Source organism: Sarcophilus harrisii, chromosome 6, assembly GCF_902635505.1.
Source record: "Sarcophilus harrisii chromosome 6, mSarHar1.11, whole genome shotgun sequence".
Taxonomy (NCBI): domain Eukaryota; kingdom Metazoa; phylum Chordata; class Mammalia; order Dasyuromorphia; family Dasyuridae; genus Sarcophilus; species Sarcophilus harrisii.
The window spans coordinates 88,489,112-88,516,876 of NC_045431.1; the positions used below are offsets into that span (position 1 = coordinate 88,489,112).

Here is a 27,765-nt window from a genome sequence, read left to right on the forward strand (position 1 = left end):
GCATTCATTAGACTATGAAACGATTCCACACACATACATACACACACATTAGACAGCTTCTTCTGATAATCTTGAAAAGTGTCTATCAAAAAAATCCAAAGCAGATTGCCTTTTGGTCAACTCTGGTGATGAGCATCAACAAATTTAACTTATGCTATTCCTCAAATTATATCATACAGCCTTCCCCCAAGTCTTCTGTTTGCTCAATGATTCTTCATATAATATGTGTATTCATATGGATAATGTCTTACATTTTAAAAGTTCATTTTTTTCCAGTTGAACTCTTCTTTCACAGTTTGATGACAAAGAAAAATGCTAGTAAGCTTAAAAAAAAAAAAAAAAAAAAAAAAAGAATGGTATAGGGAAAAATAACAAAGACTAGTGCTAACAAAGGAAATTAGCCTTTCTTTCTCCCAAACAAAAATGCAGCAAGACAGTAATCCTAGTATTTGTGTAGATGTAATCCTCTTTCTCTTACTGTTATTCTTTATGAAATTTGTGCCTTATTTTTGTTTCATATTTGTAAGTATACAATAGAATTCCATTCATGTTAAACCTACACATTTAAGTGACAGGATGAAAAGCATGGGTATACCTGGGGCAAATAGAGCCAGAATTTGATCTAGCAAAGGTCTTGAACAAAAGGAAAAAAGAAAAACAAAACAAAACAACAACAACAAAAAAAAAAAAAAACAAGGAAGGAAGAAAAGAATAACAGAGTGTGTACCACATGAATCCTACCTGACTGGTGATCACTAGCTGAAACCTGATGGAATCTGACTGTACCAAAATTGGATTTTTATTTAGAGCAAACTAACAACTTTTTCAGAGAGGTTTCGGGAAGGTATTATATTCTTCAAAGATTTAGTTGCATCATGCATCAAAGAGCATCTAAAGTTTTCTGGTCAATGAGTTATATAGAAAAGTACACAATTTCTATAAATATCAACAGTACATATGAGGCATATTGTTAAAGCCACAGTTTTATTCTTCATTTAACTTTGGTGAGTTTGTTTTCCTCAGATATGCTCTAACATTTTTTTTTTTTTTAACAGAAAATCAAGACACTTGTCCTTTTTTATCTCCCTTATTTCAGGATTTCAAGGTCCACGACTTAGTTGATGAAAATACTTCTTTTCCTATTCAGAAAAAGATCATAGATTACCAATATATCATAAGACAACTTTTGTGGGATACTATAAGCCAAATAAACCCACAACAACAATAAAAACATTATTTGGTGGCCCCTTTCCTATTGATGAGCTTGTTTGAAATCCATGAAACTTGTCCATGAAGGATTCATACACATTCTGTTTCTAGTCTGTCCTTCTTTCAAACAGGTAGTTCATTAATTTAAACCTTTATTATCACTGGCCTGGACTCTAATAACAGCCCCCCTTTTCCTTACTCTCCCATCACTCTGATCTACTCTTTATGCAGTTGACAAATTCATCTTTTTAAGGCAAAGAACTGCCCATGTCACTTCTTTTATCAAAACCTTCAGTGAATTCCTTTCGTTTTAAGATAAAATTCACATTCCTTACTCTGATCTTCTTGATCAAGCTTCAGCCTATCTCGAGTTATTTCACATTACTGATATTATATATGCTTTGAGTTGTTCAAATCAAAACTTTCATGCAACATATTGCACGAATATATTCTTTCCTCATTTCTATCTTTGGGAAACTTTTTTCTCTTTTTGGCTATCAGTCCTTCTGTGAAGTCTTTCCTAAGGTTTTTATTTGGATGTATTTCCTCCTTGGAACCCATCAAATTTTAGTTTGTAGTATATTTATTTGGGCATATGTCATATTTTCTCTGCGTTCTGATTTATCCAAGGTGTTTTGGCAGAAGTAGTTTGAGACTGTGGAGGTGCCTTACATTAAGGTAAAATGACATTTAATTTCTCTGGATGCTGATGAGGGAAGCCGGGGCAAATCAGATCCCAGGGGCCCCTTTGTTTTCTTTTAGCTAAAAGCTTCCTTGAATAATGGATGGAAGGAAAATAAATCCCCCAGGAAAATATTGGTTCTATTTTACAGGTCAAGATTCCAAAGTCTCCTCATAGTTTATTTTGTTGTTGTTCAAAATGATCTATTCTATATAAAGAATACTTTTCCCTCCCCACCCCACAAAAGTATGCAAAACATATCATTCAATCACAACAATAGTATCTTTTGGTAGCATTTACTCAGATTTTTCTTCTTCTAACATCATTGCTTTTGGATTTTTGTTTTGATGAATCAATTCCCTCAGTGTCTAATCACTTCCTTTAAAGAGCTATCATTTGAATTTCAAGAAAAGGACATATTTTGTAGTTCAGCCTTCTTTTCTATGACACATTTCTATCATCTAGTGAAAGCATATATGAAATAAAGGGTTAAATTTTCGAGATGTCAATAAACTCTTTCAGATACTGAATCTATAAAACAAAAGTCCAAATGTGTCAAGGTGGTGATAGAGCAAACAGCATCTTCCACAAGTTTTTTTTTTTTAATTTGAATCAGTCATAGATGGTCTCATCAACTCAGATTAATATGTATTCTCATTATTATATTGGTACTACATAATTTTGATAGAAATAAAGCAAGGCAATAATTTATTTTAAAATGTGCCTAGTATATAAATAATTAAAAGGTCCATCAAAACATATATGTGTATGTCTGTGTGCATATAAAAATATGCACACATGCATACACATGTACACACATACAGAGATAGATTTACTTTCTAAATGAGAAACAAAATATTAAATCTATTTTCTTGATTAGGAATTTATTATACAAGAAAATTAAAATTAAACAAAACATGAGATATTGATTAAAAATTGTGACTCAATTATTTTGATATAAAAATGTGCTGATTTTGTTTTTAAAAATAGTACTTCTCAAATGGAAGTTAAAAATAATGTATCAGATTACTTCTACTTCTCATTCAAAGCTCTAAATTTTCTTTTGTTTTTGTAGGGAAATTGGGCAAATAATAGCTCTTAGCATTTATATAGTACTTGAATATCTGTTAACTCATTTGATTATCAGAGCATTTCTTCCAAGTAGGTGTGATTATCACATTCCATTTTAGAGAAGCAAAAAAATAAGTCTGAGAGGCTAAGTCACATGCCCATGGTCACATAATTAGCAAATATCTTGAAAATCCACCTAGTAGCCTACAACTGACTATTTGTTCATTAAAATTTTCTCCTGTAGTCAGATGACAACCTATCTGTAGGTATGCATTTTTAATATGCAGGACATTTGAAAGAGCACAGGATTTAGAGTGTTATGATTTATGTTCAAAACATAGCTAGTAGTACTGTGGGCAAGTCACTTTAATTTTTCAATTTTCTTTCCCATAAAATAAGGGACTGTATTAGTTGAACCCTATAGCTCTTACTTGCTATAAAATGATAAAAATAAGAATGTTATTGTTTGTTTTTATTCAATCATATCCAAATCTTGTAATCCCAACTGGAGTTTTCTTGGTAAAGATACTGAAGTAGTTTGCCATTTGCTTCTCTACCTCATTTTACAGATGAGGAAACTCAGGCAAATAGGTTAAGCAATTTGTCCAAGGTCACACAGCTACTAAGTATGTGAAGTATGTGTCCGAGTTTAGAACTGAACTCAGATCCTCCTGAGGGGCATCACTAGGCTATCACTTCTTCTATTTCATTGCCTAGCTAAGGCATCATACTATGCCTTAAATATTGAGAATGTGCCTCTTGGGAAGCAGAGGAAAATAGAATGGTTTTATCCTGAATTGTTGAGCAGTTAGTCTTCTTATATTCCATGAGACCCCAAGATAGTATAGGTTTTCACCAAGATAAGTCTTTCAAATTACCATTTTTTTTGGATCCCAAAATAGCCATATTATTTTCATAGTTGAAACTTTTATTTATTGTATTTATTTAATTATTTTTAATAAGGAAATTGGGTTAAGCGATTTGCCCAGAGTCACACAACCAGAAAGTGTTAAGTGTCTGAGGCCAAATTTGAACTCGGGTCCTCCTGACTTCAAGGCTGGTGCTCTATCCATATACCAACTAGTTGCTCTGAAACTTTTATTTTATTTTATAGTTTAGCTATGGATGAGTAAATTATTTAGATTGAATTTATCAGTTAACAGAAAGTAACAAAAGTAACAAAAATATTAAACTTAATTGTAATTTCTTTAGATGAACACTAAATTTTAAATCACATGAATTCTACAACAAATAGTCATAAAAGGGGGTCAATAGATCTGATTATTTTGAAATAAAATTAATATGACTATAAAGTTCTATTTAAAGACAATGACAAAAACATTCCTCAAAGAGTTTTGTTTGGAATTGTACACATTAGTCACCGACATAGTTCAAAATTATATAGCCCCATAAAAATCTGGCTGTCTTGTATTTTGTATACCATATACTAGACCAGATAGAGAACTTTTAAAATTTCAGCATTTTTCTCATAGGAAGCAAATAAAACCTCAGAAAAGTTATCCAGTCCAATTTTCTCATTTTACTAATGAGTAAGATGTGTAGAAATGAAGTGATTTTCTTCTAAAAACAAAGCTGATAAATAATAGAGACAGAATTAAAATCCAAATGCTCTGACTTCTAACCCATTGCTTTAAAAACAAAAAGTTTTCTTTCTCCCTTTTTTCATTTCCCAATGAACTTTCCCCATAGAATCTTTCTTTATAAAAAAGAAAACAATTAAGTAAAACAGACAGAAAAATCAAATAAAATCCCCTATCTCTTTAATTTAAAAAGATATTATTCCACAATAGACATCTGTAAACACTTTGCAATTGAAGAGATTCTCAATGTGGAAAAGTTCTATTATACATACAACAATCTATTTTAGTCACAAACATAGTAATTACTTTTAATATTTTATTTATATGAAAATAGTAATTTACTAATATGAAAAGTATTTGTAAATCTTAATATATATTTATGAACCTCTATAGCCTTTCATAAGGTTGGAAAAACTACAATTTATTTACAAGACAGAGAATTTAGGCACTGAGTAAAGATAAAGTCATAAGGTATATTCCAATCATATCAGACACTGAACTAGGTACTTTGGGAAGTTGTTTTGTGGTCATGTAAGCAGTATGAAAACAAAGTCCTATAGTCACTCAAATCACTTATTTGATTTTGTTTTAACAAAAGACTAAGATTAAGAATGCACAATAGAATCCCATTTAAGCTTTGGATTGCAACATACAAAAACATAAAATAACAGTATTGAATTGTTAGTAACTGGATTTGATAAAGTACCTGCACCATGGGCTCTTAGTTCAGTCTTTAAGTATCATCCTAGAGAGTTGGCTGAACCACATTTCAAGTTCTTCCTTAGAAAAAAATTACTAAGTAAAATTACATAGGGATTTGCAAAGTACTTGCCTGAAATCCAAGGAGCTTCTCACTGGGCTTAATATGCCTCTGAAATTCACATTCTCTTGGCTGTATCACTTTGATTCCATCTTCATAAAAAACATAGAACATGTTCCCAATTCCCAGACCTTAGGAACAAAAAAAAAAAAAAAAAAAAAACCACATTTGAATGTTCAAAATAAAACCATCAAAAAGATCTTCAACCAAATATGGAACACCCTCCAACCACTAGCAGGAGATCAATTTGTGAATGCATGTGATATTAATAAAGCAAATCCTATAGGATCTTTCATCATACAACTGAAGTCACTTTGTAATGTTGGACAAAAATTCTGATTCTTTATTCCCCCACTTCCCCTACCACTTGCAATTCAGCAGTTTAATGAATAAAAACTCAGTTATATTTCATCTCTAAAGTAATTATAGACAAAATATCAAACCAAATTATGGACCCTAGGATTAAATAAATTTAGCTTACTTTTCTCAGATAAATTAGATTTCTATGATCAAGAAATTAATGCATTTGTGAAAGACTATCAGGCATTCTGAATTTTTTATAATTGTGCCTTATTTAGAATGAAGGAAAAAAAACACTATGTAAATAACATATGACATACTAGTTTAACAAATATAATAAATATATATGTCAAATTATATTTGTATAAAAATTCATGTGTGCATTTATCTCTCTCTCTCTCTCTCTCTCTGTGATTTTATGAAATGTCCCAGAAATCTTTGTTTATGCTAAATTTCTCCTTGGCTTACTGTAGTCATACAGTTAAACAATAGTTATTCTGCCTGTAAGTTATTACATTTAGAAACCTAAAAGTTCTAAAATATAAAACACTATTGATGTATGATGTTCTGCCCAGTTCCCACCTAGAAACCTACCAGTGTGATGAAATAAAAAAAAAAATTGTCTTGAATTCCTTTACTCTGCCCTATAGTATAAGCCACAGCTAAATCTGATTTTAACCACTCTTTGTTCTGAGGTTGCTTTAGCACTTTTCCATATATTCAGGTTTTGCTTATTCCTGCCCTATTCAAGTTGCTGCTACTTAGCCAGATGTTATGGTACTCCATCTGGTCCTTTTCTAATTATAAACAAATCTTTTTCTAAGAGATGGTAGATTACTATCAAATATTGTCTTTCTAATTAAATCTTATTCAATTCAGGGATGGAATACTTCCCTTTGTAAGAGAAATTGACATGAACTAGAAAACTGGATCAATCTTATTGAATCATAGCTATTGAAATAAAAAATATTTCTGACTAAATCAACTCATAATACTCTGATGATGCCTACTTACTTTTTAAATCATGAGAAAAAAGAAAGGAAAAATATAGTAAGAAATGAATTTCCATGAAACACACATCTGTGGGTACTTATTAGTAGTAGACTTAGGAAAATCAAAAATCATACATAGTTTCTTTCACTACCTATTGGATTTAAATACAGGTTCTTAGTAAAATGTAGTCTTCTAATGAATTTCACTTCTACTTAATAACACAAAATTATCATGTTCTATAAATATTAATCGATTTAAAACATATGATTTGAAGAATCAATAAATGTTTTTTGAGGATGATATGAAGAGATCAATTTAGGAAGAATTGTCATTTTTTTATATTAGCTCGGCCTACTCACGAGCAATTGATATTCTTCCAATTGTTTAGATCTAACTTTATTTGTATGAGAAATGTTTTGACATTGTGTTCATATACTTCTTGTGTTTGTCTTGGCAGGTAGACCCCAAGTCTTTTATTTTCTCCATAATAATTATAAATGGAATTTCTCTTTCTATTTCTTGCTCATGAGCTTTGTCAATTATATGTAGAAATGTTGATGTTCTATGTGCACTTGTTTAATATTTTAAAACTTTGCTAAAGCTATGAATTATTTTGAGTAGGTTTTTGAATAATTTTCTAGGATTTCCTAATTATGTCATCATATCACCCACAAAGAATGATTGTTTTATTTCCTCATTGCCTATTGTAATTCCTTTAATTTCTTCTTTTCTTATTGTGAAAGCTAACATTTCTAATACAAGGTTGGATAATAGTGGTGATAATGGGCATCCTTGTTTCATCCCTGATCTTATTGGGAATGCATCCTGGGAATTATCATACAATTTCTGCTCATTTTGTTATTGAAATGGTCAATGATGGCAATAGTTTTCATGATATTGAACTAGTCTTGCATTCCTGGTATAAATCTCACTTGTTCATAGTGTATTATCCTGCTAATAACTTGCTGTAATCTCTTTGCAAATACGTTAATGAAAAATTTTGCATCAATATTCATTAGGGAAATTGGTTTGTAATTTTCTTTCTTTGTTTTGGCTCTTCTTGGTTTAGGTATCAGTACCACAGTTGTGTTATGGAAGGAATTTGGCAGGACTCCTTTATCTGTTTTCCTAAACAGTTTACAGAGCATTGGAATTAATTGTTCTTTAAAGGGGCAGTAAGTGGCACAGTGGATAGAGCACCAGCCTTAAAGTCAGGAGACCCTGAGTTCAAATCTGGCCTCAGACACTTAATACTTCCTAGCTGTGTGACAGGGAGCAAGTCACTTAACCCCAATTGCCTAAGTAAAAAAAAAAGAAGAAGAAAAGTTTACTAGAATTCATTTATAAATCCTACCATCTCTAAACATTTTTATTTTGGGGAGTTTATTAATGGTTTGTTCAATTTGTTTATCTAAAATGGGTCTATTTAAGTAATTTATTTCCTCTTCTGTTAATCTGAACAATTTATAGTTTCATGAATATTCATCTATTTAGGTTAGATTATCAGACTTGCTGCACACAGTTGGGGAAAATAAGCTCCTAATTATTGTTTTAATTTCTTTGTCATTGGTGGCAAGTTTACTCTTTTCTTTTTTTTATGCTGGTGATTGATTCTTTTTTTCCCTTTCCTTTTTCTAATCAAATTAGCCAAAGGTTTATGTATTTTGTTGTTTTTTTCCTAACACCAACTCTTAGTTTATTTATTAGGTCTGTAGTTTCATAAGTTTCAATTTTATTAATATCTCCTTTGAGTTTGAGAATTCTAATTTGGAATGTAATTGGGGTTTTTAATTTTTTCTTTTAGTAGTTTTTTTTTTGTTGTTGTTGCATGACCAATTCATTGATTTCCTCTTTCTCTACTTTATTCATGTAGCTATTTAGAGATATAAAATTTCCCCTAAAAACTGTTTTGACTGCATTCCATAAATTTTGATATGTTGTCTCATTATCGTCATTTTCTTGGGTAAAAATATGGATTATTCCCTTGATTTGTTATTTGATCCATTCATTTTTAAAAACTAGATCATTTAATTTCCTAATGATTTTTAATTTATTTTTCCTTTCCCCTTTATTGAATATAATTTTTATTACCTTGTGGTCTGAAAAGAAAGCATTTACTATTTCTTTAGTGCATTTGATTGTGAGATTTTTATGCCCTAATACCTGGTTATTTTTTGTGTAGGTATCATGTATTACTGAGAAAATGTGTATACCTTTCAAATCTCTATTCAATTTTCTCTAGAGGTTTATCATATGTAGGTTTCCTAGGATTCTATTAATATCCCTAGTTTCTTTGTTGTTTATTTTGTGATTAGATTTGTCTGATTATGAGAGAGGAAGACTGAAGAACCCCACTAGTACTGTTTTGTTGTCTATTTCATCTTGTAACTGGCTTAAAATCTTCTCTAGGAATTTGGCTGCTCTATCACTTGGTGAATATGTATTTTTTCTACATTGTTTACTGTATCCTTTATCAAGATATATTTCCTTCCTTATCTCTTTTAATAAGATCTATTTTTTTCCTTATGATTTATCTGAGATCAGAATTGCTACCTCTGCTTTTCTTTCTTTCTTTTTTTTTTTTTTTACTTCAGATGAAGCATAATAAATTCTGTTCCAGTCTTTTGCCTTTATTCTGTATGTGTCTCTGTGTCAAATGTGTTTCTTGTAAACAACATATTGTAGGATTGTTTTTTCATTCACTTTGCTTTTCCCTTCCATTTAAAGTTCATTCCATTAACATCTACGGTTATGATTACCAGCTCTATATTTCCCTCCATCCTATTTTCTCCCCTTTATATACTTTTGTTCTTTCCACCCTGTCCTTAGTGGAATTTTCTTTTTTGCCCACCCTCTACTAGTTTATCTCCTCTCTCCCCTCCCCCTTCTCTTAATAGCTGTTTTGTTTTTTTTTTTATCTACTCCAGCCACTACTTTTTCTTTTATCACTTGTTCCCTCTTTCTCTTCTTTCCTTAATATTTTTGCCCTCCCTTCTATATTAGCCCTCACTTTTCTTTCCTTTTTCTCCTCCCACTTCTTTATAGGGTTAGATACTTTTCTAAACCCATCTGAATGATTAAATTATTACCTTTAAATCCAACACTGTTAAGATCAAGCTTTAGAAAATGCTTATCCTCCTCTCTTCTTTCCCTCCATTTTAATTAATAAATTAATTATTTATTAATTAATAAATATATTAATCAACAATTAATTTAATACATGAACCTCTCCATGTAATCTAATTGTCCCATCAAACATCTCCTTTCCTCTTTTTCCAATACAGTCCTTTTCATATCCCTTAATGTTTTTTTTTTTTCTTTGATGTCATCATATCAGAGTCCATTCAAAACTACACACTCTATCCATGTGATGCCCCCCTCTATCTGCCTCATTAAGAGTTACAGATATTGTTTTCCCATCTAGGAATGGAAACATAATATATAATTCCCCCCTGTTTACTTTTCTATGCTTCTCTTGAGTCCTTTGTAGTTTTAAATTTCTGTTTAATTCTGTTTTTTTTTTTAATAGAATTGATTGAAATTCTCTTCATTGAAGATCTATCACCTCCCTTGAAAGATGATATTAAATCTCACTAGGTAGTTAATTCTTGGTTGTAAGCCTAGGTCCTTTGCCTTCTGGAAGATGGTATTTCAAGCCTTGTGATACTTTATTGTAGAAGCTACCAGACCCTGAATAATCCTGACTGTTGCTCCTTGATATTTTAATTTTTTTTTCTTTCAGCTTGCAGTATGTTTTTCCTTATGATTGCAGTTCTGGAATTTTGCAACAATATTCCTTAGGATTTTTCTTGTAGTACCTTTGTTTTTGAAGGTGATTGATGGATTCTTTCAATGAACAGTTCCCCTCTGGCCCTAGATTTTTGGGACAGTTTCCTTAATGATGTTTTGAAGTATGTTAAACAGGCTCATTTTTGGTCATGAACTTCACGTAGACCAATAATTTTTAATTGTTTTCTTCTGGATCTATTTTACACTTTGGTTATTTTTTCATTAAGATATTTCACATTTTCTTCCATTTCTCCTTTTTTTTTTTTTACTTTCATTCTTGCTGTCTCATAGACCCCATTCTAGTTTTTCCTTTCTCCCTGAGAGTGTAGAATATATCAATAATCATATTTTCAATGATGTTAATAAATGCAGGTATAATTTTAAATGGAAAAAAGGTATTCTAAATGTATTAGTATAGATCAGAAGCTTTTCTTCAAGTACTAAAAATCTCCCATAAACAAAACGATTTTTGATGACTTGTTCCAGGTCACTCAGTTAGCAAGTGACAGAACACTTAGACTATGTCTTCCTGATTGCAAATTCATTTATTCATTTTGCTCACTCTGCTTCTGTGATCACTATTCAAAAAAAAAAAAAACTTAAAAAAAATTGTGAAACTCCCTATAAAAATTCACTTGTAAATCTAGAAATGTATTTGTTCAAACCATTTTACCATCTCTTCCTACTTCCTATTTCTTGTTCCAATGACATATGAATTTCAACAATTAAAATCTCAATCAAGTTTTTTTTCTTTTTGTATTTTTTTTTACCATTTAGCTTAATCTATTTTTAATGTTATTTTATCTTTTGTGTGTCTCCTTTACTATGCTTTTGACTCTTTTTTCATAATTTTCTTGAACCATTCTCAGTTCTTTTTCTGAATTTTTCTTCTATCTCTAATTTAATTTCCAGAATCCTGTTTCATCTCTTCCTTGACTTAAGGCCAATTCACATTTTTCTTGGAAGCTTAGATTTAGAAGTTTTGCTTTGTTTTCTTCTAACTACATATGTGTTGTCATCTTCCTTGTCAACAAAGTAACTTTCTATACTCAGAATTTTTTGTTGTTGTTTTTGGTCATTTCCCTAGATTATTACTTGATCTCTTGTTACTTGTTGATACTCCTTGTTAAAATAGGGCTCTCCTTCCAGGATGGAGGACATACTATGTCCAGCTTCAAGGGTATTGTGCAGTTGTTTTCAGAGATACTTCCAGAAACCTGTAAGTTTTCAGTTCTTTCAAATTTGCATGGGATAAAGAAATTATTTACTATTTTCCTGTCCTGTGCTTTTTTGCCCTGAAATTATAAAGAGGATATTCAGTCCCCCATGGTCAAAAGCTCTCCCCCTTACTTTGGATTGTCAGTCAGGTGACCCAGATCCTAATATGGTCAAAACAACAGTTCTACTTCATGTTATTAATAAGATCTCTATAATCTTCTTATTACGATTTGTTCAACTCCTTTACAGTCTGTGGGCTGAGAGGTCCCCAAACACCTGCTGCCATTGTTGATTCAGTGGCTCTTTTAGCCTACTCCTTGTTTGCTGGGGTTAGGGCTATGATGCTGCACTTTGTACTAAACTGTGCTCCACTGGTAGGCAGATCTTTTTTTTGCTGAACTTTCAAGTTGTCTTTGACATCTCTGGGGCTGAGAGGTCTAGAAACCACCACTATTTCTACTGATTCAGTCATCCAGAAGTCTGCTTTTGTTTTCACGGTATCAGTTCTGTGCTCCACTCTTACCTTGGTACAAAATACTTTCCCTGACTTCTAGGCTTTCTTAGAATAGAAAATTGTTTCACTTCATCTTTTTGTGGATTCTGATGCTCTAGAATTTATTTAGAGTCATTATTTAAAACTATTTGGAGGAGCATAGGGGAGAGCTGAGGTAAATCCCTAATTTTACTGTCATCTTGGTTACCCACCAAAACCCACATTTTGTTTTCCTTTTTATATAATCAATGTATATGTATGTGTGTGTATGTACTTTGTGTGTGTATGCACATGTATTTGCATATTTAAGATGCAAATCTGTGTTTAAGATGCAGAATCTATAAACATATTCTTTCATTCTTTTCATTATTAGAATTGGAAAATCTTATACTCATTGTTTAAAGTACTGGTAAATGAAATGCACCTAATTCATTCTAAAGTTTATTCCCATTTCACTTCTTTGGTATTAGGAAAAAGCCTGTATATAACAGTTATGAATAGAAACCCTGAGGAAAAAACTGTAGCAAATTCAACTGGGCAATCGAAGATAGTTATAATTGTTTCTGACTATTGAAAACTCATGTCAATTTATAACCAGTTGCAACAAAGTTATACTTTTGGTCCATCCAGCTTTAAATTTTATACAAATTTTCTGTGTTTGAGGTCAATTTCTGGAATAGTAAGTGATAAGATACTATGTAGTAACCAGCTATGTAATTATATCTAATTGAGATTTTGGAGATTAAACAGAATTTTTGGTTCTTTATTACTGCTTATTTCTGAAGAATTTTTAAAAAATTAATAATTCATTCTTTACTATTTCATCTTTGAGGAAGAAGTTTAGGTGGAGATGCCTAAAGCTATCTACTTAGACTAAAAACCTAAGTAGGAATTAAATTTTATTTACATATCTATCTTTAAAGCAGAAGTTTTTAACTATAGATCCATTAATTTGTTTAGATTGATAAGAATAAATATAGGTTTAGATGGATAGAAGCAAACACTGTTTTTTAACATAGTTGGTTTCCTTTGTTAGCCTATGCATTTTTATTTTTTTTTAACTTTTATTTATGGAGTTAATCATTTCCATAGTGTACTGTAATAAAAAGATGATTGCATATGAAACTGCAAATCTACTATATACAACTTGCTATTCTTTTAAAATATATAAAAGTTGCCATTTAGATTTCTTTTTTTTTTTCCATTCCTCCCTCTCCTAAAAGATGGCTACCATTATGCAAAAAATAAGTTATATATATATATATATATATATATATATATATATTTGTGTGTATTTGTATAATTATTATTCTATACATATTACTATTTATCAGTTCTTTCTCTACATACAGATAGCATCTTTCTTTATATGTCCTTTAAGATTCATTTGGGTAATTATAATGATCAAAAAGACTTATTTGCTTTGTTTTTCTTAAAACAATATTGTAATTACTATATGCAATGTTCTCTTGGTTCCACTTGCTTTGCTCTTCATTCTTATATGGAGAGACATATAAGACACATAAGACATGTTTTTCTTCCATCATTTAGCTCTTGATTTCTTATAGCACACTAGTATTCTATCACAATCATGCCCCGCAATGTGTTCAGCCATTCCACAATTGATGGGCATCCCTGCAATTTCTTGTTCTTTGCCACCACAAAGAAAGATCTTATAAATGTTTTAGAATATACATATTCTTTTCCTTTTCTCCTAATCATCTCTGGAAATAGACCCAGTAGTGGTATTACTGGGGTCAAAAGGTAGAGACACTTTAACAAGTTTTTGGACATAATTGAAGATTGCTCTCCAAAAGAGTTGGATTAATTCATAATTCCACCTAGAATTTGTGGCCCAATTTTTCCCAATCCTCTCATTTGAACCAATTTAGGAATTGTTTTATTAATTTGTATTTCTTTAATCAGTAAGGATTTGAAGCATTTATTCATGTTTTTATAAATTGTTTTGATTTCTTCATTGGAAAAATACCTGTTAATATGCTATGTTTTTAAAACATTATTCTCAAAAAGGTTCCGTAAGTTTTCATCAGACTGCCAAAGTGGTTCATAACAAAAAAAATTTTAAAGCACTCCTGCTTGAAATTTTATTATTGTTCTTTGATGATGTAATGTCCATGTTATTATGACTCAACAGGGCATTTTATGATATGAAGGGCTTTGCTCAAAAAAAAATTAATGTGTTAACAAGAACATATGTTATATCTCCCATCTTCTTTAATGCATGCTCTCCTTCTTCTCGACCCCATAAAATTCAATTTCTGTCCAACTCTTTGTAATAGAGTGGACCATATTCACTAGGCCCTTTTCTTCTGCATTATTCTCCCTAAATCTGTAAAAGTGTCATTACTTCCATGACACTATCTATTCATTTCATCCTCTGTCATATCCTTTTTTCATTTTGACTTAAATCTTTCCTAACATTAGAACCTTTTCCAATGAGTCTCTCACCTTATTATGAGGCCCATGTATTTAAGCTTTAGCTTCAGTATTTGACCTCCCAGTGAATAATCTGAATTAATTTCTTTAGGTATTGGCATATATCTAAGGAATTCTCAAAATTCTTCAGCATCACAATTTGAAGGCAAAGATTCTGCAATAATCAGTTTTCTTTATACTCTAACTCTCATGACCACACACAGCTACTGCAAAATATAACACCTTTGAGTCTATTAATTTTTTTCCTCAAGGTAATATCTATGCTTTTTAATATGTTGTCCAGATGTGCTGTAACTTTCTTTCCAAGGAACAAACATTTTTTTTTTTTAAATTCACGGCTGCAATTGCCATCTTAATCTTAGCCTTGGCCATATAGTTCACCACAAGCCAAATACCTCACCCTAGACAAAACATCAGAGATTAAAACTTTAGTCATCTTTGCCTGGATTTCAGATTCTTTTTAGTATCTCAATATGCCTTATGATACAGTGATTATGTTTTAACACTGAGGCCACATCTTCAGACACTGTAAACAAATACATTTAAAGGCAGCATGCTTGTAAAAGGACACTAAGTGAGGTGAGCTAAAACATTAAAGCAAAATAATGACAGAAAGTCTAGGGTAATTCAGATAATTACTACAACTTGAATAAATGGTAAAACAGTCACAGCAGTACAGAAAAGCAATTTGTACAAGTACCTTCTTCTCGCCATAATATGTTAGCAACTGCAGCATGTCAAAAAAAGAGAGAAGAAAAGAAATAAATGAAAACAGAATGTACACAATAGCATATCAATTCCAATAACTACTGAAGTGGGCACAACCTCTGGCCAGAAAATAAAATCTACAGAGAAGCAGTAACAATGAATTAAGCAATCTAATATAGATTAATAGAGCAGCAACCTAGCTGGGCTTATTATTGCTCTATGAATTTCCCCAAATACCTCCTTTGGAATAAAGATTCCATTAATAAACAAAAAAGGGACATTTTATGCCCCATTAAAACAGTAGTTCATTATATATGTTTATGCATTACATTAAAAACTATATTAAAAAGCTGTAATATGATGTGTCATTATGCTAATTGTCACCAATAGTCATTTCTGAGGAAGGGAAAATCTTCAGTAGTTGAAGTTTTTGAGACAACTAGGAGGCAAAGCAGTTATAGAATTGGACTCAGGAAGATCCGAGTTCAGATTTTACCTCAAATATTCATTTGTTTTGTGATTCTAGGTGCTTAACTCATCTTGGTCTCAGTTCCTTATCTATAAATGAAAGTATTGCCCTAGGATGACTCCAGCTCTAAATCAGAGATCCTATGATCTTTATTTAGTTAGCATTATAGTTTCAATGTAGTTGTCAAAATTTTTGGTTTCTTTCACAACTTACAATTTTCTTACCTTAGAATAATTCTTTCAAAGATTTTTTGAATACTATTCTAAGGAGGAGGCAATTTTTTTCTTTTTTTGAATCAGCTTTCTAACATAGAGCATATCTTAAGGTATTATGAATTTTCACCAATTGATTCCCAGAAAAAAATGAAAATTCAGCCTCAAAATAATTTCAATATGTCACCATAATAGTTTCTCTTACTTGTTGGGAAATAAGAGTAGATTCATGAATTGTAAGGGGAGAGTTGCTAAATTTTTTTTCCAGATTGCTCAGCACAATCATTATTTCTTCCCTAGGCTGACCACTCTTCTTTGGTGGGGGAAGGGAAAAAGACTGAAGCTAGTTGAAAATTAACATTTTTAAAGCTTCATTATCTATGTTTCTCCTACACACAAGGAAAAAAAAGATAATTAAGCCACTACTTAGTGAGAGACAGTGTGGCAAAGAGTTATAACATCTGTGTTGCAGCTTCACCTCTTTTTGACCATATGCAAGTCATTTGACCTCTACTAGTTTCAAGCATTCCTGAAAGAGATGTTTTAAAAAGGATGAATTCTCCATTATTTGAGGGAGTTTCCATATGAAATCACAGGTCCTCAGCCTCTCGCTAGATTTTGGCTTCATAAATCCAACGAAAATAGAAGAGAAGACAGGAAGAAAGAGGTGGCAAAGAAAAATGAATTAAAAAAAGATGAGATAAGAGGGAAATGGAAATTGAAGGAAAATAGAAGGGAAAGAAAGAAGTCTATAACCAATTTAATTTTCTAGCTTTTTTGGCCCTAAACTACATAGAAGATAACTCTATTATATTCCAATTGAATACTTCTCAAGGGGACTCTTTCTAAAGTTCATCTATGTTTAAAACACTCTCAAAGTCTCTTTTAAGAACTTTAAAATTGATTGCTTGACATGAGAAACACTGGGACAAGATGCCCAGCATAGTGTACCCTCACCAGAGATGTTGTGCTGTATGAGCAAAGCAAAATTTAATTAGCTCAGAATAAATTCAAGATGCACAAAATTAAAGCAGCCACTTCAAATGTTCATATGAACTATTTGTGTCTGACATGTGGCATTCCATGGCAGAGCATTCTAAGCTCATGTTTGTCTGATTAGCCATAGTTAGACATCAATAGCTCAATTCTAACATAGTGAAGTTATTTTGGTCCTCTTTGAGACTGAAGGACAACAACCAATCAAGCACGTTTAGCAATGGAAGCCTAGGGAACTGGTAAAGATAGGGTCAATTGAACCTACAGCACAGATTATTTAATCCTGCAATAATGTTTCATCTAATCTATTTGCTTTTTATATACACCATATGTTTAAGACCCTCAAATTTTTTTCCAAGAAATGACTGTTTAAGGTTTTGTATAAAATAGTAAAAACTCTATCTGCATCAGGTAATGAGTTTGGAGAGCATTGTGATATTTAAAAAGCAGCATCAATATAGCAGTTAACACTTTCTCAGAAAGCTACAGGGCTATACAACTATTTTCCTTGGCTACTCATGTGTAAGCTGTTTGGCCGTTCAACTAAATGAGTTTTCTTTTGTCCTTGACTGAAGGGAGTTTAAAGGTTTGCATTAGTTCAATACCTTTCATGACAAACCCACATTTATGAAAGGATAACATTTTAGTTTGATGTCTTATTGACTTCTAACTTTTGATAGCAAAAAAAAAAAAATCAAGATAACTTTAGAAGAGCAAACTTCTTTTTAAAAAGGGCAATCTTAGAAACCTAAAAAGAGATTAAAAATTGTAAATCTCAGTAATGAACAGAAAGTATGATAGGTGTTAGATTTGGACAGTAGGTGCAGGGAAATAGGGAGAGAATGACAAAGGGAGAGAGAAAGGAAGAAGAGAGGGGGTGGGAAAGAGAAAGAAACAGAGATAGAGAAATTTAAAACGATGGTATTGTAAAGGTGTTAGATGTGAGTATATAGTGATCTAAGCTTCCATGGGTAATTATTGTTTATCTTTATAATTTTTAAATTTTTGTTTTCCTCTAAATTACTTGGGATTGTTTTCTTCTTCAGTCATGAGTACACTAAAATAAAGCATCTATTTCAAACTCAGTTTTAATCAGTACTCCACATTAATGAAAGGTCAGGATAAGATCTGTGGATCTCTGGTGGGATGGTTAACAATGAGGAGAAGAAAGCACATCCACAAGACCGTTTTACCCTTTCACCCTAGTATACATTCAACTTTAGCATTTGTGAACAATATTCCTAGTCTTTATTTCCTCATTTTACCATCAACTCTTATTATAAATCCCACGATCTAGGTAGGTTCCTAGCCTTTTCATCCCAGGGAATAATTGCAATGCCTATGAAATAATGCTCTTGAGACTATAATCTGTACATTCCTGTGAAATGTAGAAAAATTTTAGCTTTGATATTCAGTACACAAAGATTCAATATTTTAAGCCTAAGGGAACCTTTGTCTTTCCTTTGGGAGTCTAAATCTATTTTTTTAAGGAGGGGGAGGGGAAAAAAGTTTTTTAAATTCATGATCCTCATTAGAACTTATTGTCACAAATATTAGTATGCTTCAGATCTGTTTATTCCAGGAAGAGATGGATAGAGGACAGCTATGAAACTAATTTCTAAAAGACAGTGAAATAGTGTTAAAATATGTGATATTCAAACAAGTCATTTTCTCATAAATTAAGAGGCTGTATGTAACTGACATATATAAAAGAATGACATAAGATGAACAAGAGGACATGATCATACATAAATTTTCAACCTCATTTCTCTAGAACTTGTGTACGTGTCACCCATCTATCTGAATGTAGTGCCTATCTTGGGCCACTAGAACTGCCTCTGGGGCTAGACAATTAATTATTCTCACTGATCCTAGTGCCTGAGTTATTGTTATGCTATACATTTCCTTTTTATCATAAAATGGAACTTTTAAATATATTTTCCATTGTATTCCATACAAATCAATCAAGAAATATTTATTAAGCACCTACAATGTACCAGGAACAGCCTAATCACTGTACAAAAATAGTGGCATGGGGGAATAGCTTTTTATTTACAAGATAATATGCATGGGTAATTTCTCAGCATTGACAGTTGCAAAACCTTTTGTTCCAATTTTTCCCCTCCTTCCCTTCATCCCCTCCCCAAGATGGCAGGTAGATGAATACATAATAAATATGTTAAAGTATATGTTAAATAAAATATATGTATACATGTCCATATAGTTATTTTGCTGCACAGAAAGAATCGGACTTTGAAATAGTGTACAATTAACCTGTGAAGGAAATCAAAAATATTGGTGAACAAAGATAGAGGGATTCGGAATTCTATGTAGTGGTTCACACTCATTTCCCTGAGTTCTTTCCCTGGATGTAGCTGGTTCAAATCATTACTGTTCCATTGGAGCTGTTTTGTTTCATCTCATTGTTGAAGAGGGCCACGTCCATCAGAATTGATCATCATAGAGTGTTGTTGTTTAAGTATATAATGATCTCCTGGTCCTGCTCATTTCACTCAACATCAGTTCATGTAAATCTCTCCAGGCCTTTCTGAAATCATCCTGCTGGCCATTTCTTACCGAATAATAATATTCCATAATATTCATACACCATATTTTATTCAGCCATTCTCCAATTGATGGGCATCCACTCAGTTTCCAGTTTTTGGCCACTACAAAAAGGGCTGCCACAAACATTTTTGCACATACAGGTCCCTTTCCCTTCTTTAAGATATCTTTGGCTGTGCATACCCTTTGATCCAGCAGTGTTACTACTGGGATTATATCCCAAAGAGATTATAAAGAAGGGAAAGGGACCTGTATGTGCACGAATGTTTGTGGCAGCCCTTTTTGTAGTGGCTAGAAACTGGAAACTGAATGGATGTCCATCAGTTGGAGAATGGCTGAATAAATTGTGGTATATGAAAATTATGGAATATTACTGTTCTGTAAGAAATGACCAACAGGATGATTTCAGAAAGGCCTGGAGAGACTTACACGAACTGATGCTGAGTGAAATGAGCAGGACCAGGAGATCATTATATACTTCAACAACAATACTAGATGATGACCAGTTCTGATGGATCAGGCCATCCTCAGCAACGAGATCAACCAAATCATTTCTAATGGAGCAGTAATGAACTGAACTAACTATACCCAGAAAAAGAACTCTGGGAGATGACTAAAAACCATTACATTGAATTCCCAGTCCCTATATTTATGCACACCTGCATCTTTGATTTCCTTCACAAGCTAATTGTACAACAATTCAGAGTCTGATTCTTTTTGTACAGCAAAATAATGTTTTGGTCATGTATACTTATTGTGTATCTAAGTTATATTTTAATATATTTAACATCTACTGGTCATCCTGCCATCTAGGGGAGGGGGTGGGGGGGGGTAAGAGGTGAAAAATTGGAACAAGAGGTTTGGCAATTGTTAATGCTGTAAAGTTACCCATGTATATATCCTGTAAATTAAAGGCTATTAAATAAAAAAAAAAAAAAAAAAAAAAGATATCTTTGGGATATAAGCCCAGTAGTAACAATATCAAAGGTTATGCACAGTTTGATCACTTTTTGAGAATAGTTCCAAATTGCTCTCCAGAATGGCTGGATGTGTTCACAATTATGGGGAAAATATTCTAGTCCTTGTATCAAAGCTGTGAATTAGCAAAAACAAAGTACAACAATAACAACCATCACCACAAGAAAATTTTATGCAAAAAAGGTATAGTGAACAAAGAACCTCTCTCTTTATGCCAGACTTACTGCTAGTCACTTGGTGAATTAAGCCAGAATTATCAATATTTATTCTGCTAGATAATGACTTGGGCTTGAGTCCAATAGGCCAGTGGGGAATCCTTTTTACATAACTGCCAGTTACTATTTAGTGTGTATACCTGAGATAGTCTGCACAAATGATATGATACTAATTGGGTTTTATTTGAAGGTTCTATTCAGAACATTTTAGTGATATCAGAAAACTCCCATAAAGCTGCCATTTTTTAAAGTCTTTACTGACTTGCCCTTTTGGTAGAAATATCAGTTCATTAAATAAAAATTGTTTTCACAACTGTATTGTGCTTCTTTTTCTAATGGCTTCTACTATCTCAACCTAGGTCCTTCATGGCCTTACATATCAAGTGCTTAGTGATCTCAAAAATCTTATATATTCATATATACACAAATTTGCATGCCTATATTCATATAAATATGCATTATATATATGAACTAATTACCTAGAAATATTATATTAATTGTATTATCTGTGTATTTCAGACACAATATGAGATTAATAGGATATTGTGGATTATCCTGGGAACCTAACTACCATTTTTTATCACTGTTTCTTTGGGTAACACTGCAGTCTGGAATAAAATTTATTCCTAAATTAAGACAGACTATAAAGAACAAAATAAAAGCATTCATAAAAATTATAAAAGCATTTGAACTTTCCATTTTAAAGATCCTACAAAGTTTCTGAATTTACAATTGAGAGAACAATTTATATTATATCAATATTTGCTCTTATGAAATTCTAAGCACTGTTAATATTATCTTTAAAATATTTCTTTTATGACAATACCCTTATTCTGGTGGAATTCTTTATTACTGTACATCTAGATTGCTGCACTATCTTCTCCACGCATTTCTTAAAACAAAGGTCTTGAGAGACTAGTGGCTCCTTCTCATCTCCAAATCCTGTTGTTGTTCTTGATGTTCAAGCCCATCATAATCTAGTTCCCATCTTTTCAGTTTTCTTACACTTACTCTCTTCTTAGGTATTCTTTAATCCAATGACACTGGCATCCTTATTTTTTCCTATTCATGTCACTCCATCTCCCTACTAAGTTCATTTTCAATGGCTTTCTTCCATTCCTAGGACTCTCTAGTTGCTTATCTCTCCTCCAGATTGTCCAGTCTTCCTTGAAGCGTCAATTAAATTCTCACTTTAGCAAAAAACCTTTCCTAGTCCTTTTTAACCTTGATGCCCTCCTTCTAAGAATATCTATAGTTTACACACACACACACACACACACACACACACACACACACTCATAGGTAAGGTATGCATATGTATACACATATATTATATATATATATATGAATATCTATCTATCTATCCATCTATCCATCTATAGTTTTATGCATGTTTCTGACTCATTAGACTGTACCTTCTTCAAAGGTAGGAACAAAAATCCCAAACAAAATAAAGCAAATTTTTTGGCATCGTCATTAATCAGCACAGTGTCAAGAAAATAATAAGCTCTTAATAAATGCTTGTTAACTTAATTATAAGCCAATGTGTTTTCAGAAAATATAAGTGGGAGAAAGCTTAAAAATGAAAACAATTGAAATGTATAATAATGCATAATGACAATTAAAATGAATAACAACCACACTTCTATTTCAATTTAATTTTCATATTTAAAACAAACAAAAAAAATTCTCAAATTTTGTAATATATAAGAAAGGCTCCCCAATTTACAAAAGGTAGTTAAGATAGAACTGTAAGATGATCTACAAACTTTAAAGTATAATATAAATGCTAGTTGCTATTATTATTATCATCATTATTAAATTTGGCATAATACTTTTCAGGATTAAATTAAAACTTTAAGAGAGTAGAATAAAAATGAAAGTAGAATTTTTAGTAAGGCAACAGAAAGGTCAGCAAATAAACTTACTATGTATATTAAATTTGCATTAATAATATTTGTTATTTAAAAAAGGTTTGGACTCAGTAGTGTAAAATTAGCATTAAGGAGCTTCTTGAATGTAACTCTTTTCCCCAAATCAAGATGTAGCCTATGACTATAATAGCTTAAAGGTAGCAAGTGAGATATAAACTTGGGAGATATTACAAAAAGTGTTTGTAACTTGCATAGAGGGTACAAATAGAGAGAACCCCCCCTTCAACTGTGAACACCTCCGGATATTATGTGAATAGCATGATGCTGATTTCAAGTCCAATATATAACCTTGTCAAAGAAATGCAGGCCATTTAAAAGATATCTTTTTTGCATTCAGATTAAAATATTATAATGGAAGCCAGGATGACTGGATTTAAACCTTGTCCTAAAATCTTGCCTAATCTCTCTTTTTCTTAAATTGTACTTAATATTTCCCCCAGTTACATTTCAAAACAAGGTTTTTATGTTTTTTTTTTTCATTTTTGAGTTCTGTGTTCTCTCCTTTATCTCCATCTACAGTTAAGAAACCATATGTGAAACTATGCAAAATATGTCCATAAAAGTCAAGTTGTAAAAGAAAATATAGATCTCACACCTTAATGAAAATAAAAATGCTCAAGAAAAATTAAGTTAAAATAAAGAGAGAGAGCAATAAAGAATGCTTTGATCTATATTCAGACTCAATCAGTTCTTTCTCTGGGTATGGATAGTATTTTTCATCATAAGTCCTTCAGAGTAGTCATGGATCATTGCACTGCTGAAAACAGCAAAATCATTTATAGCTGATCATTCCAGAACATTGTTATTACTTTGTATATTGTACATTTTACTTTGCTTGAGTTCATGGAAAACTGCATAGGTTGTTGTTCTTTTGTTTTTGTTTTCTGAGAGCATGCTGTTCATTATTTCCCATAGAACAATAATATTCCATCACAAACACACAGCCATTCCACAATTGATGGGCATCTCCTCCATTTCCAATTGTTTTGGTATAAGAAGAGAGCTGTTATGAATATTTTTGTACATATAGGTCATTTTTCTTTTTTGCCCCTGAATCTTTTTTTGTTGTTGTTATTCATGCCTAGTTGTGATGTTGTTATATCAAAGAATATGCAATAATTTATAGCCATTTGGGCACAGATAATATATTTTGTTCATTTATCAATTGGGGTATGGCTCTTATTTTTATTAATTTGACTCAATACACTCTATGTTTGAGAAATGATAAAAGTATCAGAGAAACTGCTTTGAATTTTTAAAAAATTATTATTGCTAACTGTATTTGCCCTCACTTATCTATCCCTCCTTTCATCTGTCCCTCCTTGAAAATGTGAGGGATAAAATGTCCCTTTTAAGATATTTTTCTCCTCATAAGTTTTTGCATTTCCTTTTGAACCACTCTTACTTCTTTTCCTAATTTTTCCTCTATCTATTTTTGTTGATTTTCAATCTTTTAAAATTAGCCGGTGCCCAATTCCTATTTTTCATGGAGGATTTGGATGGAGGAGCTTTGACTTAATTTTCATTTTTTGAATGTATGTTTTAATCTTTCTTGTATGATAATAACTTTCAATAATCAGAATCAGAATCTTTATTTTTTCTGTCTACTCATTTTCTAGCCTATTACAAGGCTTTTAATTTAAAATAAGACTCTGTTTCCAGGCAGAGGGATCATTATCCCAAGCTTCAGGGGTTTTATTCAGATGTTTTCAAAGCTCCTTCTAGGAATCTGACCACAGGCATTCTTTTTTGCCCTGTAGCTGTTATTAGTGTCCCTGTCCCACTGTAGCTGTAAGGTCTTGTGTGCTAAAATTCAGCTGTAGCCAGGGCTGTGCTGGAGTGATCTGGGCTGGGCTTGCACACTGAACTCCCACTTCATTGCCACAGACCCTATCTACTGACTTTCTGAGTCTTCTCTGGTGTCCCCTGACCAAGAGTTCAGAAGCCTCGAGCACTGCCTCTGATTCAGAGGTTGGGCTGGGCTTGTGCTTGAATATTTACATTATGTGGAGACTCCCACTCTGGTTCTATCAATTTTTTTTTTTTTTGCTGTTCTCCTAAGTTGCCTTCAGTTGGGAAATGCTCTGGTCTGTCTTTTTGGGTGTTTTTATGCTTCAAAATTTGTCTAGAGTCATTATTTAAAGGCATTTGGAGTAGTTTGGGGGAGAGTTGGATGAGTTCCTTCCTTTACTCCACTATCTTGGCTTCTCCTCCTATCTCATCTCTTAAGAGACTCATTTTTTTCATATGCCAAATGAGAATAATAATTTGTGCTATTTCCCTTAGAGAAAAAAATAAGTATATCTATATTCTCTATCAGGAATATATGTTAGATGGACCCTAATGGTGACTCATGAGCTGGTTTCAGAATTGATGGGGGGAGGGGGGAAGAATTTGTTTGCATTTAGGAAACCAAGTATACAGAAAAGAAGGAAATAGGCATTTGTTTAATTCCTATCATATGCTAAGCACTGTGCTAAATACTTTACAGATATTACCTTATTTAATTCTCACAACAATCCTGGATGGCAAGTATTATTATGAACTGATTTTAACAGTTGAGGAAGCTTAAACACAGATTAAGTAATTTGCCCTGAATTACAATGAAGAAGTGTCTGAGGCCGAATTTGAACTTTCTGGCTATAAGAGTAGGAATTTGTCCACTGCACCTTCCAGGTATCTTCTTTATAGCACTTTCAGTTATCTTAAACTGCTCCTTGCAACAAATTTCATTTTGTTATTGTTGTTATTGGCTTCAATATCCTTCTAATACTGTAAAATATGAAGCTATAATTTTAGAAGGATAACCCAAAGGGTAATAGTTATATAGAGAGTATGCACTGACTGCAACAATTCCAATATGTGTACAAGAAGCAATATAATAGTAAATCTAGAAAATGTATAAAAGTATAATCCAGAAAAAAGGCAGTCCACATGTTAATAATTGGAATTATACTGTTGCATTATTCACTGTTGTCCAAGGAATATTAAAATGAGTAACGAAGTCCTCAGAGGCAATTACGATCCATGGGATTTTAGAAAATGGGTCATTACTTTATGATGATGTAAGGTAATATATGTGCTTTAGGAAGATCAATTTCATAGTTATGTGAAGGATGGATAAGAATGGTGAAGACTTGAGGCAGGGAGACCTTTATGATGTCTCAAGGTAGTCAGAATAGAGTACTGGGCTTGAAATTAAGAAACTCTGAGCTCAAATTCAGCCTTAGACTGTGTGACCCTTGAGAAATCACTTAATTACTTTCTGCCTCAGTTTCTTCAACTGTAAAATGGAGATTATGATAGCATCTACTTGGGAGGGTTGTTGTGAGTATAAAGTGATGGAAGTTTTGGAAATACCTTAAACTGGGCCCTACGCATTTTAGATGCTAAAATTATTTATTTATTTTTGTTTGTTTTGTTTTTATCTTCCCTTTCTCTTTTGGCACTTATAAAAATTTATGGGAGTATATATACATATATGAATTACTTAGGATGAGAAAACAGAGAAAATTTGTGTTTTGAATTGCTGAAAAAAAAGTCCCAAATGACTGAGATCACAGATATACTTAACTGCTGGGGATTTTTTTTTAATTAAGCAGCTAAGATATTATATTAATTTAGACATATTAGTGAAGAAGTTGGTATTAGAAAAATGCAATTCTTTGAAAGATTTTTAAAAAATTAATAAAAGGCTATTAAATAAAAAAAAAGAAAAAAAAGGTTTTTTAAAAATTTCATATAAACGACACATTGTAGATCTTATTCCCCAACTGTGACATTATATAATATCTAACAGCTTAAAATGATTGACTACACAGAAGTGCTCAAAATTTAATACATTTTTATTCCCTGTACATTGAGACAAGTTTCTTAGGGGATCAAGATCTTTTCAGATCACTTGAATGAATAGGAATCTGGATTTAGAGCCCTAATTTTTGGCTTTCAGTCATCCTGTTAGTTAATGCTCAAGTATCATTGTCACAATTACATTTTGAAACCATGGACCAAATAAAAGCATATATAGCTTTTGCTTTGTTATAGTAAAAGAGTTCACTTTATTTCAGATCTATTTTTTATTTATTTGGCCATGTCTAGATGAGCACTGAAATAATTTCTTATCCTGTAGCTATTTTTCCCCCAAGTTAAACATTTTTAACTCCTAAAATGGAACCTGATTGTACTGGGTAGAACTTCTAGCTTCCAATCTGTCTTTTACTGTGGTTATATTCTGAATGAGGCAGGGAATGTCTATATTTATAGATAAAATTTTTTGCTTAATATAATATAACAGGTTCTGTTTATCTTTAACCCCAACTTTTCAGGGTATAATGATAGCTAGTCTACACTTATTGATAAGGCACCACTTTTGGTTTGAAAAGTCCATACTTTCCTGATGCTTAAAATTTCATTTAACATTCTTTAAAAATGTCTCCTGTCATTATCAAAAAGCGGCCAGAAATATATAGTACTGTACTATACTGTAGCTGCTGGATAACACAAAAACAATTAAGTTCCAGTTTACTGCAGCATTGAGAGAGAGGGGGTGAAAAAGTCTTTTTAAGGAAACCAATCATATCTAGAAATTCTTTTCTCAGTGCTACATTAACTTTTAACCACAGGACAACGGTTTTATCAATGACAGAAGTAGTTGCTGAAGGACTTACATTCCATTTCATGATTCTATGGCTTCCTACATTCAAATTTGTATTTTTAAACGAATAGCAATTTATTTAGCCTATCTTATAATATTGAAACTTTTGAAATAAGCATATCTATATCATTATTTCTATAATAAATGGAAAAAGTAAGGCAAAATGAACTATCATCAATTCTATTTTGAGACAATAAAAATAACAAAAAAAAATCTTCTTTTTAAAAATCTTACCACAAGGTTAATATAATAATTATTTATGTATTTTGAAATGATGTTTTTTCTTCCACACCCACAAATTCAAAGCAACTGTCAAAATTTATTATTAGTTTGAAAAATTCAGTGGAAAAAAAATAATGTCTGGCATATAAAGAGCAGAAAGAGAAACACTGATTTCTCCC

The 27,765-nt window shown here is 31.9% G+C and overlaps 1 protein-coding gene across 5 annotated transcripts in view; it reads right to left on the reverse strand.

Annotated features, from left to right (window-relative positions):
- Nucleotides 1–27,765, reverse strand: part of FSTL5 (follistatin like 5) — a 933,164-nt gene that overhangs the window by 99,949 nt on the left and 805,450 nt on the right. For 4 of the 5 annotated variants that reach the window (XM_031942877.1, XM_031942880.1, XM_031942879.1 and 1 more), the window contains 2 exons: nt 15,334–15,360; nt 5,396–5,514 (listed from right to left, as the gene is read on the reverse strand). In XM_031942877.1, coding sequence (XP_031798737.1) covers nt 5,396–5,514; nt 15,334–15,360 — 146 coding nt within the window. The remainder of the gene's footprint in view (nt 1–5,395; nt 5,515–15,333; nt 15,361–27,765) is intronic. The other variant, XM_031942878.1, reaches the window with a different exon arrangement.